Source organism: Fistularia commersonii, chromosome 14, assembly GCF_037954325.1.
Source record: "Fistularia commersonii isolate RoL2024-O1a breed Wild chromosome 14, RoL_Fcom_v1.0, whole genome shotgun sequence".
Classification (NCBI taxonomy): domain Eukaryota; kingdom Metazoa; phylum Chordata; class Actinopteri; order Syngnathiformes; family Fistulariidae; genus Fistularia; species Fistularia commersonii.
Genome location: NC_141297.1, coordinates 8,178,006 through 8,194,581, shown reverse-complemented (window position 1 = coordinate 8,194,581; position 16,576 = coordinate 8,178,006). Strand labels below are relative to the sequence as shown.

Genomic DNA, 16,576 nt, shown 5'->3' with positions numbered 1-16,576 from the left:
TGACTACTTAGACCCGACTTCCTAAAGCCTTTCTGGAAGTCAAGAGTTTTTGGCAGAAAAGCCCTTCAGGATTTCTCCCAATAACCTTATTAGTCTTCTTTGCGACGTGCCAGACACAACACACACACACTCCATCACACATGCATGTGGAATGTTTTTTTTTTTTTTTAATGCAAACCGGTTGTTTACGCGTCTCGAACTTGAATATGAGACATTGTCATTTGTCCTCTAATAGCAGCCGTCTCAATGTGGCCTCCCAGGAGACGTTTGTTACCGCTTTCTTTTTTTCCCCGAGCACAATAGACCATAATACTCAACTTAGACCTCAGACCAGCTGTCATGGAAACCCCACAGAAGAGCATAATTAATCCCCTTGCATGGTTGCTTAACGGTTACACATTAAGGGGCTTTTGAAGTATTTAAATGGAATAATGGAAATATCCCAAACGCACATCAAAAACGGCCGGCTGCTATATTTGACCTTCTCGTGGCTGAAGAAGCAGCTTGTGAAACCATCAGTGTGATACAATCTCCCCGTTTTAAAATCAGAATCATCGCCACAAAAAAAAAAAAAAAAAAAAAAAAGGCACGTCTCTCCACGGCCCGCGTCGAGCCGAGTAAACTTAGAACACCACAAAGGCTGGAAAGCCGACGAGGGAGGAGAGGAAAAAGAGGGTTGGCGCAGTCGAGGCGGAGCGCGTCTGGAAGTGGAAATGGGCAACGGGGAGGAGGAATGTGAAACATTTCTGATGCCGGTCCAGCGGCTGTTTACACGGCAGTCGGCCCCGTGACATCAGAGTCCGGACTTTATAAATGTCGGCCGGCGCGAGAATGAGCAGTGAGCGGAAAAGGACAGCCCCGTTCGTACGTCGCCGTCACACCGAGGGACGCGCCGCACTCGCCCCCATGGACCGGCTGCTGCGCGACTGCATGACCACGCTGGCTGTGCTGCTCTGTTTGGCGGGACAGGTGAGGTTTCAACCTGCTGCCGAAACCCGTTTAACGTCTCCCTGTGATATAGTGCGGGACATCTGAAAGTAAAAGTTTATCAGCATTTTATTTATTTCAATCCAACATTTGCTTTTCTCATGTACTGATGAATTTTAGTCGTGCGTTGTTATTTCAACGGCCCAGTAGAGAAAACGCAACCCGCATTCCTCAGTGACTGCAGGTGTGTGTGTGTGTGTGAGCATTGATGATCACTGAATCATTTGGTGCTTGTTTTTTTTTTTTTTTTTTTTTTTTTTTTTTTTTTTTTTATGTAACCTTGATTTATCCAGGAAAAAAAAAAGTCCTGTTTAGATTAAAAACCTCTTTTACAAGGGAGTCCTGGCCAAGAGGCAGCAATAAGTTACAAACAGAATTATTATAGTGATTATTATATAATATCGCAAGACAATTCAAAGACAAAATAAACAGAGTAAAAGTCGTGTATTTCACAAATTAAGAACAAGAAAGGGTGGTAATTTTAGTAGGAAAGAGTGGCGTAGGTTAAAATAATGAAATGGTAATGAATAATAAAACTAGAATTAAATTGAAACAATGGAGGTGGTGGAATGAAGGCAATCTAAGATAATCTGTTGAACCAGAAGCTCAAAAACTGTGATAAATCACTGAGTAATGCACTGTAATTAAGATCAATGAGTAGGTAACTAATACATACAGCTCTTTTCCAACTGTTGTCAACAGGAAATCAGTTTTTGAATTTATAATTTCTTTTATGATTTTGCTGCTATAAACATTTCCCAAATGTAATTTAGAGTTATACAACTTAACAATAAAGGGGTTATAAAAGTTTAAGGGTCTTAATGTTGGTAAGTCACGTGGTCCCTTATTAAGAAAGAAATGTAGTTAAATGGTGCAGAGTATGCACATTTGAGAGGCATTTACAACTCCAAATTGTTAAACAATATAAAACAAAGCATCAGCGTGAAAATGGTCACAAAAATAAATATGCACTAGATACATATAATTTTTTTCCTTTTTTTAATGACACAATATTAACTGATCCAAATTGACATTAAACCAATTAATGATAACTTTTCTTAGCAGTTGTTATATGTCATTAAATAATAGTATATCTACATCTGAATTGCCAAATAATGCTCAATAATGTTTAAAAACAATGGTCCCGTCTGGATTAAGTGGTCGTTTGCTTACCACTAACTACCATGATAAGCAGCAGCGCAGTTTTAATTGAATATTTTAAGGATGAGTTTATTGTTAGTTAACAGTTATTGTGTGTTGCCATGAATAATTGTTAATTCACCTTTAATGTGAACGTGTTGTTTTTTTGTTGTTTTTTTTTCAATAAAAAATAAATATAATAAAATTTCACTCATAGTAGTAGTACTTAAAACACCCTTAAGAAGCCAGATTTAGATATTGCCAACAATATAGTAGTGGTTGGTTTCAGATCAAATGAATGATGTCATCACATTTCTCAACGATATAATCACCCTTGTTATGAATCATGCGATAGTATGATGTCATTGACCAGCTTTTTTTTTGAATGTCATGGAATTGGGACTGTTTTCCAACAACTACACTTCTTAGAGTTGCATAAATAGACGAAGACACTTTTGGCTCCACCCATGTCATTTTTTAATGTTTTTTTTATGTTCATAACCTTGGTAAAAACAAATGAAAAGCCAGTGATGTAATAACTTATTACACCATTGGTCAGATCTTTATTTTATTATGTGCCACTTAAATATTTCTGAGTTTTATTGGTAGCAGTAAAATCTCAACATAGTCACTTATTATTAGATAATTGGAGCCTGAAAAACTATTAGATGCTTTTAAAAGTGTTCCAGCTGGATGTTAACATCTCCACCCTTCAATGTTGTTGGTTGTTTACCGACATAACTTAAAATGAACAACCAGCCCCGCTAATTACAATAAAATCTTGACAAATTTCTTTCTGTTGATACATTTGGTTTGTTCCTTTCTTTTTAACCATTGTCTGAAAATATCAATATTAGCAATAAATACATTTACTGGGTGTTTTCCTTTAAACAGCTAAGTCACACTAACAGATTTAGCCTCTGGGTGTGTTTACTGCTTAGATGTGACATATTTAATGGGCATCAATAAAATTTCAAGAAGTTGAGTTTGGTTTGCCTAATAAACGGCTTCTGTTAAAAAAAAGAATACACAAACAAATGTTTGCCAGCTGGACTTGTTGTTACACATGATTTCACGACCTCACGAGCAATGTCAGCATTATCACAGATCATTAAAAAATAAGTAAAATAATACTAATAGTAGTATGTCTTGCTTTTCTGCAGATTAGTAAAATTTCATTCCAGTTGATTTGTTTAAATTCAAAAAAACATCGAATTGGCTTGATAAACAATATAGAGATGTCTTTTTCATCATTTTTTAAATCAGGACTAGCTGGATTTTTAACCACTTTTTTCATGTAACTCTTTTTTTTCATTCAAATGTCTTCTTTTTTTTATATTTTCAACTGACATTAATCAAATATTTACACAATTTTTTGTGCTTTTGTGAGAACCGCTGGCTACGGCCACTAGGGGGCAAAAAGCGAGTGTCTTGACCCGATGCTATTTGCATCTGAAAAAAAAAATTAACCAAGGTGTAAACTTGTCATTTCCTGTTTCCTTTAGGAAGCTGTCATCATTCCTTTTTTTAAATTATCCCCCTGCAGGTGTTATGCCAGCTTTGCGACAAGCCTTGCCACTGCCCCGGTCTGACCCCCAAGTGCCCCCCGGGGGTCCCCTTGGTGCCGGACGGCTGCCGGTGCTGCCAGGTGTGCGCCAGGCAGCGAGGCCAGCCCTGCAGCCAGATGTTTCCCTGCGACGCTCAGGGAGGTCTGCAGTGCGACTACAGCGCCAGCTTCCCCGGCGACCCCGGCCAGTGCATCGGTGAGTTCCTCCTCTTCGGGTGATGCCGGCCGCGTTGACGAACGCACAATTCATGCGGAAAGCGGGACAGCCTGAAGTCCGAGGTGTTTCTATTTCCAGGCCCGCTGTTTACACGTTCTCTCTATTGGCTGCCCTTAAAGATGATAGATGGGAAAGAGGTAGCCGTAAACATTCCTCGGTTTCTCAGTAAAGTGGCCCGATTCCTCGTAAATCTCCTAAAAAAGCACTCAAACTGAATCGGTCCTTCCTTCCCTTAGAGGAGCAGGTGCGGTAAATGTCAGAAATCAAGGAAGATCTGCGCTTAAATGGATTTCTCAATCCTGCTGGTTGAAAATGTTACGTTCTGCGTCAAACAGTTGACTACATATGTCTATGGTGGCACATTTTGTGACTAATCGGGGCTTTAGCCATCTTGGTCGGGTTTCGAAGTCCATTCAGGAGCAGCATGTAGACACTCAAGTGGACACCCAAGTTATAGACCAGGGGTGGGCAAACTTTTTGGCTCAGGGGCCGCATTGACTTTTAAAATTTGACAGACGGGCCGGGTCAGCACAAGATACCATACATAAAAAAAAAAATTAAAAAAAAGCATTGTTAACAGTACATATCAGACTCGTCTGACATTTACTTTGAAAATAAAACCAGCATGGTTTTGAAGGCTCCGACGTTTGCATGCACAAACCGTTTTTTCCCTTGTTGCTTCACGTCCAGCTCGTTCCCGAGTGTCAATACGTCCACAGCAAAGGCTAAATCACAAAGCAAATATTTGTCATTCAGCTCAGGAAAAGTGTTCTCAAGTAGCTCCCAAAATGAAATAATCTCCTGTTCGACTCCCACATTCATTGATCCAATATTTTAATCACCGATCTGGCCGGATTAAAAAGACAAACGGGCCGGATGAGGCCCGCGGGCCGTAGTTTGCCCATCACCTGTTATAGACTGTTCTGTTAGTCAGAGATCTGTGCTTGTTTCATTCACTATTCACTGTTTCATTTTCACAATCACATGATTTCATCTTGTGACTGAAGAAGAAGAAGGTAGATTAGCTTAAATCAGGGGTGTCAAACTCAAATACACAGTGGGCCAAAATTCAAAACTGGGACTATTTATTGAAAAAAATCTTCCTCCAGATATAACAATAAACCGTTTCATATGGACCCAAAAAAGTTTTGCTTAAAAACTAAACATGGAACAAGCCTAGCTTAATACTATACAATTTATAATTTAATATTGCACACATGCAAAATCCTGTTTTCTACCTAAGTAGCAGAAGTATTAGCATAAGGTCACTATGACTACTGTACATAGAGGAATGGGTGATTATGGGTCCTGTTGTGATTTTCGTGGCAAAACACCAGCAGAAAATTCTGGGATTTGTAGAATTAGCGATACGTACATTGTAGACTATACCGGTGGGCCAGCTCTAATAGTAATTTGGTGTGGCTTTGCGGGCCAAATATAATTACAGTGCGGGCCAAATTTGGCCCGCGGGCCAGAGTTTTAAACTGAGTGGAGAGTTGTTGATTGTGTGTGTGTATGTGTGTGTTTGTGTGTCCTCCGGCAGGTCGGGAGGATTTAAGCTGTGAGGTGAACGGCGTCACCTACCAGGAGGGCCAGTCGTTCCAGCCTTCCTGTGACGCTCACTGCTTCTGCAGGGCCGGAGGGGTGACCTGCGTCCCCGCGTGTCCCCTGAACGTCCGCCTTCCCACGCCGGACTGTCCCAACCCGCAGCGCGTCCAGCTGCCGGGCAAATGCTGCAAGGAGTGGGTTTGCGAAAACCTGGAGAACACAGTGATCCAGGACGCCATTACAGGTAAACACGGGTGAAACACACACATACACACAAACACACACGCTCGAACAACTACCTTTAAATGCTCATGAAAGTCTACGGAACTTCTCCGGTGATCCTGTATCTTAGAGATGTTATGCTGATTTTCGGGTCACTTTTCTTTTTTTGATTTTTTAAAACTCTTCTTTACTAATTAGGCATTTTTAGTTGATTATTTTCACCAATAATATTACCTTCAACTACGGAATTTCTAAATTTATGTTTATATAGATCCTGTACCTAATGTCATGCATGTCATATGAAGTCACTTCAGGTCGATTTTTCCCTGGAATTTTCTTTTAATGGGTAATTTTGTGACTGTAAATACACTATATTATATATCATATGATATATTCTATCATATTTTAACATTATCCTGAAACTATTTTACCCAAGAAAAAAAATAGCATGATTATGATAACTGAAAAACAAACCAGACCCTCGTCTAGACATCAACATTAAAATCAAGAATCGCCATTTTCAATATTAAAAGACATCTGCCTGAGGCACCTGCGTGCCGCCGCCTCGGCCTCGCCAGGATTCAGCTCGCTCTGCTTTTTACGCTAGAATGGATGCAAAAGGATAAACAGCGCAGTGGTTTTCACAGTGTGTGGCCGCCGGCAGCTCTGGGAAGGCTCGCAGAATATCACTGGATTTATAAAAGGAAGTTAAACAGAGCAATATGAAATTTATCTGAGTGGTTTAAAAAGGAAATCAAATGATATCTTAGTTTGGCAGAGGTACTTTTCATTTCCCTTCTTTTCTCCCAGACAAAACGAACACTGCAAAAAGTTTGCACACGCGGGAAAAACAAACTGCAACACGGAGGGATAAAAAATTATTGCAAAAATGCTGCAAAGAATTTTCAATGAAGAAACAAATATTTTATTTATTATTTATCTTATTATTTATTTTTATTCGACTTTCAAAACTTCTTATCGTGAAAATAGTCGCAAACAAATAGATGTTTCCAGAGGACACAAAAAAGGAAGATGAAGAATTTGGATGTTTACTAAAATGCTCAGAATGCTGGGACAAGCTGTGACAGAGCTGTTGAAAAGAAATAATAATATAGATAATAAAGGAATGTATAAATTCAAAAACATGTCATTTGTCAAAAAATGACAAAAATGTATATTTGCCCACTGTCCTGTTGATGATGTTTTTTTTCTAAATTTCTAAAAAAAATTTTGCCGTCAGATCTAATTACAACTGAATTTTCTTCCTCCGATTCCCATGTGCTCATTTTGACTTTTCTTCTCGTTGTTTTTTCTTCTGCTGTTTGTTTAAAACCGGCCGCCTGCCTGGACTTCCTGCAGTCGATCTAATAGTCTGAGCCGTCCAAAAAAGTGTTTTCACACTGTAAAAAGAAATAATGAATGGGATTTAAAAAAGAACCCTCACGTTACAGCCATTTTTTTGATAAAAAAGTCATTTTCTTGCGAGTTTTTTGAAGTTATTTGATTTCCATTCAACACCCAACTTTACTCATCCAAATAATTCAATGTCATTCTTATATTCTTTTTATTTTATCCCTACTGATATATATTCCTAAATAACTGGATTAAACCAAGCTGTGAATTAACATATTATCACCAACTAATCTGTGCAAAAACTCCAAAGTAAAAAGTCCTTTCAGAGTTTCCACCATCCTGGTGGACTGAATAATTTATCTCCTGCGACACCAAAAAAAGAAACATCCCTCTCGTTTGGCCCTGATGTTTTCAACAAGCCTCCTGGCGTGATTGCATTGTTTTCATTTGTCCCCACGCGGCACTAAATTCCTTGCTTGCAGCGGCCGCCCGGCGATTACGGCCCATACGTTTCACACAATGCCTCATTTTTAGGGGTTTTGTCATCGGCGGTCAGGTCTGGGAGTTTTTACTGGAGCAATGGAGCGTTTAACCGGGGCGGATCTGGACCAGTACAACCTACACTTTTCTTTTCGGGGAGGCTTCAAAACATCCTTGCTTTTCTCGCAGTCACCGTGTCCTGTAGTTCATAGCAACAGCCGCAGTTGTGTAGAAATTAAACATATGAAGCCAAGGGGAGATTACATTACTCTATTAAAAGGTTTGTGTGTGTGTGTGTGTGTGTGTGTGTGTTCCTGGGGGCCAAACATGTGGAATTTCAAACAGTGTCTGAGTCAAACTATATTATGGGAACAGCAACAGGACACTTTGTTCTTGGATAGGCGAAAAAAAAACAAAAAATAAAACTCAGACAACGTGCCTGAAGATCAGCTGATTATTTTGACTCATAAATGTTTTCTTTGGAAGAACCACACCCCGCCCCACCCCCCTGACAAAAAAAAAAAAAAAAAATCAGACCCATTCCAGTTACCTGGAATTTTAAAATTCACAAAATATCACTAAAAGACTGTATTTGATCCGAAAAAAAAAATCCTTGAAAATATTCCTGGAAGTGATTCAGCAGAGGGAAGGACATCAGACAGAGTCAGGCTGAGTGTGGTGGAGGTCAATTTCACCATGTGAAATCGGCCCCGTCTGTCAAAAGAAGGCTCAAAGGAATGCAGCATTTTTGCAAAAAATTCCTCTCACTCCAGTTTAGTTTCACCAGTTTTTCAATTCGCACATGAAGAATTCCTGTGATTTTCCGGGGGGGAAAAAAAACTGTGTGTAATATGAATTTTACTCTGAAAGGATCTAATTGATTTAATCGCTCTTACAGGGTACGATTGCACAAATGGGCAATCAGTCATTTCCTGCACAATAAACAGTTCAGTTTTATTCTGGAACTGAAACCACGTCAAAGTCACAAAAACTATTTTTACAAAACTTAATTGAAACAAGTTGAGCAACATTTCGAAGGGTCCCTTTTTTGGAAATGATCCTTACATTTAAACAAAAATCCTCGGACACCTGTCTCCAAATGTCAGCCTTTCCTCCTGGAAAATGAGAGAAAAAAATCAAAACAAAACAAAGTACACACTACGAATAATGACACGTGAAACATCATGTGACCCAATTCATGATGTCTGTTATAAGATGTCTGTTTTTTTTTTCTTTCTTTTTTTTTGTTGTTTCTTTTCACCAAGTTCAGCCAGAACTACTTGTTTCCTCACAAACTGACTGGGCACAGTAACTCCCAGTCTTTTTAATCTATATTTTAAGATAGATAAAATAAATGGATCCAAACTCCATGAAGAAATCAAAAATGTTTAAATAAGGGTATAAAACTCACTACCTAGAAATAACACCAAGTCCAAATTTTATCTTTGTGTTTGTGTAAAGGAGGTAAACAGGTAAATTAAAAAAATCTTTACATGTAATGAACTGTTCCTTTAAAAAAAAAAAAAACATGGCAAATTCATATTCAAATTAATATTAAAAAAGAATTGATGAAATTACCCCCCCAAAAATACTGTTTAGTTAAAAGAAAAAATCTTGTCACTATGGAAAAAATTTGCCATTAGAATTTATTAGAAAATTGATTGGTAACATGTGTAAGAGGAGGTATATTGTTTTCATTTGTGTATTTTTTATCAAAATAAGAAAAAAAATATTGTTTCAACACTGTCACAAGATGTTTTTTCATCAAAAAACCATTTTGTTTTCAAATTTTGAAGCAAAACAAATTACAAAAACAAATACATTACAAAATTACTTTTTTCTTTTGCTGTTTTTTTTTTTTAAACCAGCCGTATGAAACCCCAAGATAAATGTGAGAAAAAAACACACGGGCCGCACTAACACAAAGATTTGATTTCAGGCAGGGGGCCACAAAATATTGGTCCGAGGGGCCAGGAGTCTAATAAAGACTCCTGTCCAGTCAAAAAATGTAAAAATTTTTGAAAAATGTAAAAAAAATTGAATAATGTAAATTTAAAAAAAAAGTTAAATTTTTTGAAAAATGTAAAAAAAAAAAAAAAAAAGTAAAATTTTTCAACAGAACTAAAGGGCAGCAAAGAAACATAACATCAGACGAGTGTGTTTGTGATTTGTCACAGTGTGTTTGATGGCTTCTTAGCAACGTATGCTATCACTTACCAGGGACTGCCATCCATCTAAAGGCCATCCATCTCCTTGTTTTATTATCACAAAGATTCAAATCAGGTGCATTTTCAAAGAGCGTCGGCTCGCCCTCGTAGAGACCGTCGACAACCTCTTCTTGTAAAAACCGAACAGCATTAAATCAATAACAGACACGATTTGGACTCACTTCCTGTCTGTTTTTCCTGCAGCCATGAGGCCGGTCAGACTCTGGCCCGGTTACCAGAGGGACCAGCCCGTGAACAAGCCGGTCCTGCCGGCATCCGTCTGCGCGGAGCAGAGCACCCAGTGGAGCGCCTGCTCCCAGAGCTGCGGCGTCGGGATCTCCACGCGGGTCTCCAACCAGAACCCGGCCTGCCGGCTGCAGATGGAGTTTCGGATATGTAAAGTGCGGCCGTGCAATTCGGTCCAACCGGCCCCGAGGAGACGCCAGGTGAGGGGGGATTTTTCGTGCTCACGGTCCTGTAATGGCCATGGTTCTCAGGTTGCGCAAAAACGCGAGCAAAAACAAGAAACCGAGGATAATTTCTTCCAAACGGTATTTGGGGACAAGCAGAGCGGATTACTATATGATATATTTTAAAAGTATATTTATTCATTTTCTATAATAGGGGATGTTGATTCGTTTCCCCAACAGTCTGTTTAATTATAGGAAAAAAATACTTCCGTGGACAGATGTAAATTAAAATGAAAAAATGTTAAAATGAAAATGAAAAATAAAAAAATAATAAAAAACTGAAGAACAGAAGCTGTAATATACTAGGATAATATATCTACCATATATCTATATCAATCTACTTAGTGATCATGTTTATTTGTTTTAAATTTGTTATGTCATTGATCAATTGATTAGGGTTATGCAGGACTTTCCGTCGTTATGGTTATTTTTAACAGCCACTTAAATGCACTTTGAATCACCATCCCATCCATAAACACTTGGTAAGTCTTTATGTCTGTGTGTGTGTGTGTGTGTGTGTGTGTTCTCCAGTGGGGGAAGCAGGGCCGTTGCACGCCCAGCTTCACATCCCCCGGACCCGTCCGGCTGCTTCACCAGGGCTGCTACAGCGCTCGGCCCTACAAGCTCCGCTACTGCGGCCAGTGCACCGACTCCCGCTGCTGCACGCCGCACCAGACCACCACCGCCCAGGTGACCTTCCACTGCGCGAGCGGCAGGGCGGTGCAGCGGCCGGTGATGGTGATCCACTCGTGCGTCTGTCACCACAACTGCCCTTACTCCCCCTTCACTAACCCCGCTCTGTGGGGCTTCAGACCCTGAATATCGCCCGCCAACCCGGGAGGAGAATCTTTAACGATGCAGATAAAGACTGCCATTGGGTCGATTTCCACGTGCGGGCGAAACCCTCCTGCACTATTTCCCGAAGCCAAATTCCTGGTTGTTCCCATGGAAGTTTAAAGGTATCTGGATACAGAAAGATGTGGGTGAAGATCCAAATATCCAAATCATACAAGTTTGGGATTAGTCAGTGAGCCCAGAAGGACATTACTAGTACACTATTATTCACAAGGAAGTGGCAGTTCAAAGTTGTTGGGTTGTTAGAACCGGTGACTTGACCGAGTTGATTGTCTTGAATTGATGAAATTCTATAATTCCAGCCACCGGACGGGAAAAGGGCTAATCTGGACGTTAGCAGCCTGAGTCTCCGGTGTTTGGGGCTTAAATCTCCAAGCGAAACAACTGTTTTTGTTTTAATACTTCAGCTTTTTACAGAAATGATACCCACGCCTCTGTATCCAGTTCTCTTTATACATCTACACCGCTCACCTAGAACTACCAGAGAGGTTACTCAGTGCTTTACAATAACAGAGTTTACACCGTAACTGGAAAGATGAAAATGCACTGTTTGACTTCTCTTGTTTCCTTGTCGCTCCCCGGGAGTTAAAAATAGAGATTTTCAAAATGTCATTCTATGAAATTAACGGCAGGTGGAAAAAAAAAAATAGACGTTTCCCCACCTGAAACACTGAATTAACCTTCAGAATATTGCGCGACCTGTATTTCCGACAAGCCGGGTCACGGTCGGCCTTGACCCCCCCTCTCCCCCGGGTCGACACGGATGTCGGCCTTTTTGGTTCACACGTCCTGCGACCTTCCAAGGGTCGCGTGACCTCGGCCGCCGTCCGCTTCCGTAAGGAGAGCGGCCAAACGCGGCTGTCTCGAAGTTCAAGTCTCCACGAGGTCAGCAAACAAACTGAGACACTTTCGACATCCTTCTCCGGCAAATATTTCACAAAGCTATGAAGGAGCTTTTTAAGCAAAAAATACCTGAAGTCAAAACCCCAAAATACCAGAAGTGATGGCTTTCATTTTCTCACCTCTGCACTGAGACATCCCGGTCATTGCTAAGGCATGATGTCAAAAAAAAAAAAAAAAAAAAAAAAGCTTAAAGAATCTTGACGAGAAGATTTCGGGGTTCACCGTTTGGTGCCCCAAATATTTCGAGGAGCGTTGTGTGAGGGTTCTAATGACATCTAGTGGAGAAGCTGCACATTGAACTCACACTCCTTCACCCCTTTGGAGCAGGTTGATGGAATCACAAAGAAAAGATTAAAATTAAATCATTTGAAATCAAATTCAGCCAAATTGTTCTGTATAAAATGAGTTCCTGTTGATTTAGATGTGTTTCATTGCAAGAAGAATACCTTGAGAGTGAGGGGAAGTAGCTTCAATTTCAAAATTAGTAACTTATTTATTTTCCTTTTATAAATATGCTTAGACGACTAAAAATAACATCCTGTCTTGTCAGTACCCTCGGTTTCTCTTCTTTTATTTTTTTTTACCCCCATCCAATGATCCCCCCTCAACTCTACACACTGGAACTTTAATCAAATAACATGACATGTGACCAGAATAATTTACAAATCATATAAATCCACAACTGATTGATATAATACTTGATCAATATAAATGTATCCCTCTGGAAAAACTGCAGAACTGACCGACATTCATTCCCCGCCGCGATCAATGCAATGTTAAATGTGTACAGTTTTCTTTTTCATGTGTTTGTAATTAGACAATGTTGCACTTATTTTCTCATTTTCTCCTTTGCTGTAAATAATTTTGTGTATTTTATGTACAATGAAAAAAAAAAACATTACAAACCAGTGATTTGACTTTGAATGTCCTTCGGTGTGTCATGACGAACTTTTCCTAATTTCCCAATAATGGTAATAAAATTTAATTTTTTTTTTAATTTTTTTTTTACCCTATCAACAGAGACTTTCCCCCCTTGCTCTGTAGATTATTAATAATTTCCATATTTTCTTTAATGCAGATTTTCTTTTTATGTGATTTTTTTTCTTGATTCTCAGCTTTTGGATTTTCTGTCATTTTTTTAATATTTTGTATTTGCTCATAGAAAAAAAACTCACAGAAAATTAAGCGCGTTCGGACCGAAAAGACCGTCCTTGGAATTCTCTTGCCCTCTCGGATTAGTTTGCGGAGTGCTGTCTGTGTTCGCCACCAGGAGGTGACTCTCACCATATTTTTCGGGTGGGAGAGAACACGCCTCTCACGCCGTGAAGTGAGGAGCAGCGGAACTGCCGTGACTCCAGGTAATTCTCCAGGGGGCGTCAGAGGGCGCAGGGTAATAAACACGGTAATAAAAGCAAAGTTAACATTTGACCTGTTAAGTTAAAATGCTAGGGGCTCAGGTCCTGAATCAAAAATTGCAGAAACAAAGCGCATATATAAATCGCAAATTTATACATATACAGCGGACCATTTGTATTACGAGCGCCCCGACATACAAGTTTTCCGATCGGTTGTTTCGTTTTGGGTTTAAAAACAGTCGGACGCGCCACCCGCCACTAGCGTGAAAATCACGGCAAGGCCGAAATCTTCATCCGTCAGAAGGTGCGATACATTTTTTGGGATCAAGTTTTGCATTCAAGTGCAGTTTAGCATGCAAGTTACATTTAGCAAAACATTGTAGCATTATGGAAGAGATAATTTTCCAAGGATCCCCAAATCCTCAGCACAAATTCACATATTCCTTGGCTAATTTTGATTCAGATTATATTTGCACCTTAACAGATTTATAATATTAAAGTTGCAGATCTTGAAGCTAGCAGAGAATAAACGTTGAACCAGTTAAAAATGTTCCCCTAGCAGCAACATGAGGTGCGATCAAGTGACTCCTGCATAAAGTAATGCGAGGGACTGAGGCTGTTCGGGATAAAGTGACTTGTCAGAATTTTTATTGCCCCTAAGCAAAAGTACGGCACCATTTTATTGTTGTGGATGTAAATAAACCCTTCAGTTATTATATATAAGTCACTGGCGTGGTGGTTTCTTTGATTTTATTGATGGCGGACAATGCTCTTCGTTTCGATAACCACGGATCTTAAATCCCCGTAAATCCTACAATATTATCTAAAATCCAACTGAACGGTTGCGTAAAAGCAAAAAAAATTAAAAGAACACAAAAATGAAAATGACTTGTTTAAAAAAATTTTTAATAGCAATCTGGAACAAAATTGGTTGAAATGATATTTTTATTTCAATTATAAATGTTACATTTCGAAGGTCAGTGGTTATTTGCTCGCAGAAATCAGAGGCTTTTCATGAGTCAAATGAGAATTAAGATTATCGCTCCTCCCTTGGGGAGCAGGTTGAACTCTGGTCAACATACCAACCCGTGCCTTGTTTAAATACACATTTAAATCTTTCACCGATTCAGAGAAACAGCCACTCATCCCTGACGGGTGACTTTAGAAACAAACGTCCTTCATTATTACAGTCAAAATTTGGACTTTAAGGTTGTAGGTTTGTGAAAAAAATCAAGGCATGAAATCACGTTTTTGGGGGTTTTTTGTCATGAAAATCAAGTTGAAAATCATTAATCTAAATTCTTTGGAAAGCTCACACATAAATACATATCTTACAAAATATGACCTTTTTGAATTTCATTTAGGTTTTCTCTTTTCAACAGATTTTCCAGGACCTTGCGCTCATTTTTTTTCCGGATGTCCCGTTTGAACATCCTCACGAACATATATTTCACAGTTTACTATTTCTTAAAAGAGTAAGGGGATACTTTCTGTCAAACAACCAGTTGTCTTGGGTTTCTTGCATCCCTAAATGCGTGCTTGTTATCCATCCATCGTCCCTCCGGTGACACCGATTGGTTTCTCCGTCGAGGTCTGAATGTCGGCGGGCGTCCAAAACAGTGATGATCTCCGGAAAAACTCTCAAAAACTCACTGTGGGATGATATTGTGATGCCACCCGCGAGAGGTGAGAGGCATAAATGCAGCACCGGATCTACTAATCGGGGGGGATTGTGTTCTTGTCTTGGCCCATAGATACGTCATTGTCATCCACGATTGGAAAGATCGGTGCATCCCGGAACCTGAGGCTACAAGTCTGGAGCCAGGTGGGCCTTAAGCTCTTTAAAAGAGTCTATTCCGCTAATCAGATAAGTAGTTGGCCTTGTGTGTTTGGATGGTGTTTTTAAATGTTCTGGTCTTTCCCCCCAGCGTGGCTACGATAGCTGCTACACAAAGAAACTCCGGATTTAAGACCAACTGCGGAGGAATGACGTATTTGGAGATTTTTACTGAAGCGTATTTGTAAAGAAAAGGCCCCGGTGATCTTCTCTGCCAGTCATCCTTCCAGCAGTGAGTCCACGTCAAACAAGACCGCTAGCTTTTCGTTAAAGTCGACTAATTTCCAGATCACATCCGTTATATTCAGATGTTTTGTGTGAAGAATGAAAAAACAAAAAAAACAACTATAACGACCGCGTCAGAATTCCAGCAATGCTCTCATTTATTTCATCAGACCTCTTTTTAATGTTCCTGATGGATAGCGTGCCCTCTGTGAAATATATCAGGGTTAACACTAGCTGCTAACATTGCCCATTTCCTGCTCGAGTTAGCAAATATATCGGCGAATTTTGCATATTTGCCCGCATCCCAAAAAAAAAAAAAAGAGAATTTCTATGACGCAAATTTTCATTCCAATGCCACCAGCTAACGTTCACCTGGTTCTGTTTAAGCTAGCCAAATGACATCAGCTACTGGAGCATCTTCATGCTAGTCAATCATGCTAGTGTCCCCTCACACTACCAGAAAGATGGGTAACATTAGCGGCCACCCCTGCGTTGCGAATCATTTACCAAAGGAATGCCAGCTAGATTAGCTTATTTGTGGTATGACTTTTGTCAAACATTAATAATTTTTGGATTCACTCTTACTGAGAATGTCTACGAGGCTATTGTATGACGCACAATGTACATTGGATCGAAAGGTTGATGCTAACACTAGCAGCTAACATCTGTCGTTTTCAGTGTGCCTTTATTTACTTTTATGATTGCATCTGACATTTCTAGGTCTTCTAAGGTAACCTGATGCCTTGCATGTTCTTTGTTAATGAAAAAATGTGTTTGAAATCAACTCGGCTTTGCTCAGAAGCTTGCAGAAAACCAACATGAGCTTCAATTTAGAACCATTACATGATGATTAATCCCAAATGGTGAACCAAAAAACTCTAATCCCTCTTATGAAAATGAAATTGTTTGTCTAAAACACCTGGCTGCTTTTTTTGGGAGAATTGGCTCAGTAATGGAAGGGGTCCTCTACAGGTGAAGATTAATTTCAATTTTAATTTCCTTCTGTGTTGAAGACCTGTGCCTGCAGGATCACTCATCCGACTGCTGACTATTGTTTTAATGTCTGAAAAAGAAAAATGTTTCCAATTTTCTTATTTCTGTCACGTAGTTTCTCTTCTGTTTCATCACTGCTTGCTTATTTCTTGCTAATTTCCACAACGATCCTTTTTAACGGGGTTTCCAGCCAAGGTTTTTTTCCCACAATGTTTGA

At 39.6% G+C, this 16,576-nt stretch overlaps 1 protein-coding gene across 1 annotated transcript; it reads left to right on the top strand.

Moving 5' to 3' along the window:
* Positions 1-655: 655 nt before the first annotated feature.
* ccn5 (cellular communication network factor 5) lies at positions 656-12,145 on the top strand. The gene is made up of 5 exons (XM_086159405.1): positions 656-969; positions 3,674-3,890; positions 5,455-5,703; positions 9,926-10,167; positions 10,723-12,145. Exons 1-5 carry the CDS (start codon positions 814-816, stop codon positions 11,008-11,010), a joined length of 1,152 nt encoding a protein of 383 aa, XP_086015531.1. The 5' UTR covers positions 656-813; the 3' UTR covers positions 11,011-12,145.
* Positions 12,146-16,576: the final 4,431 nt, after the last annotated feature.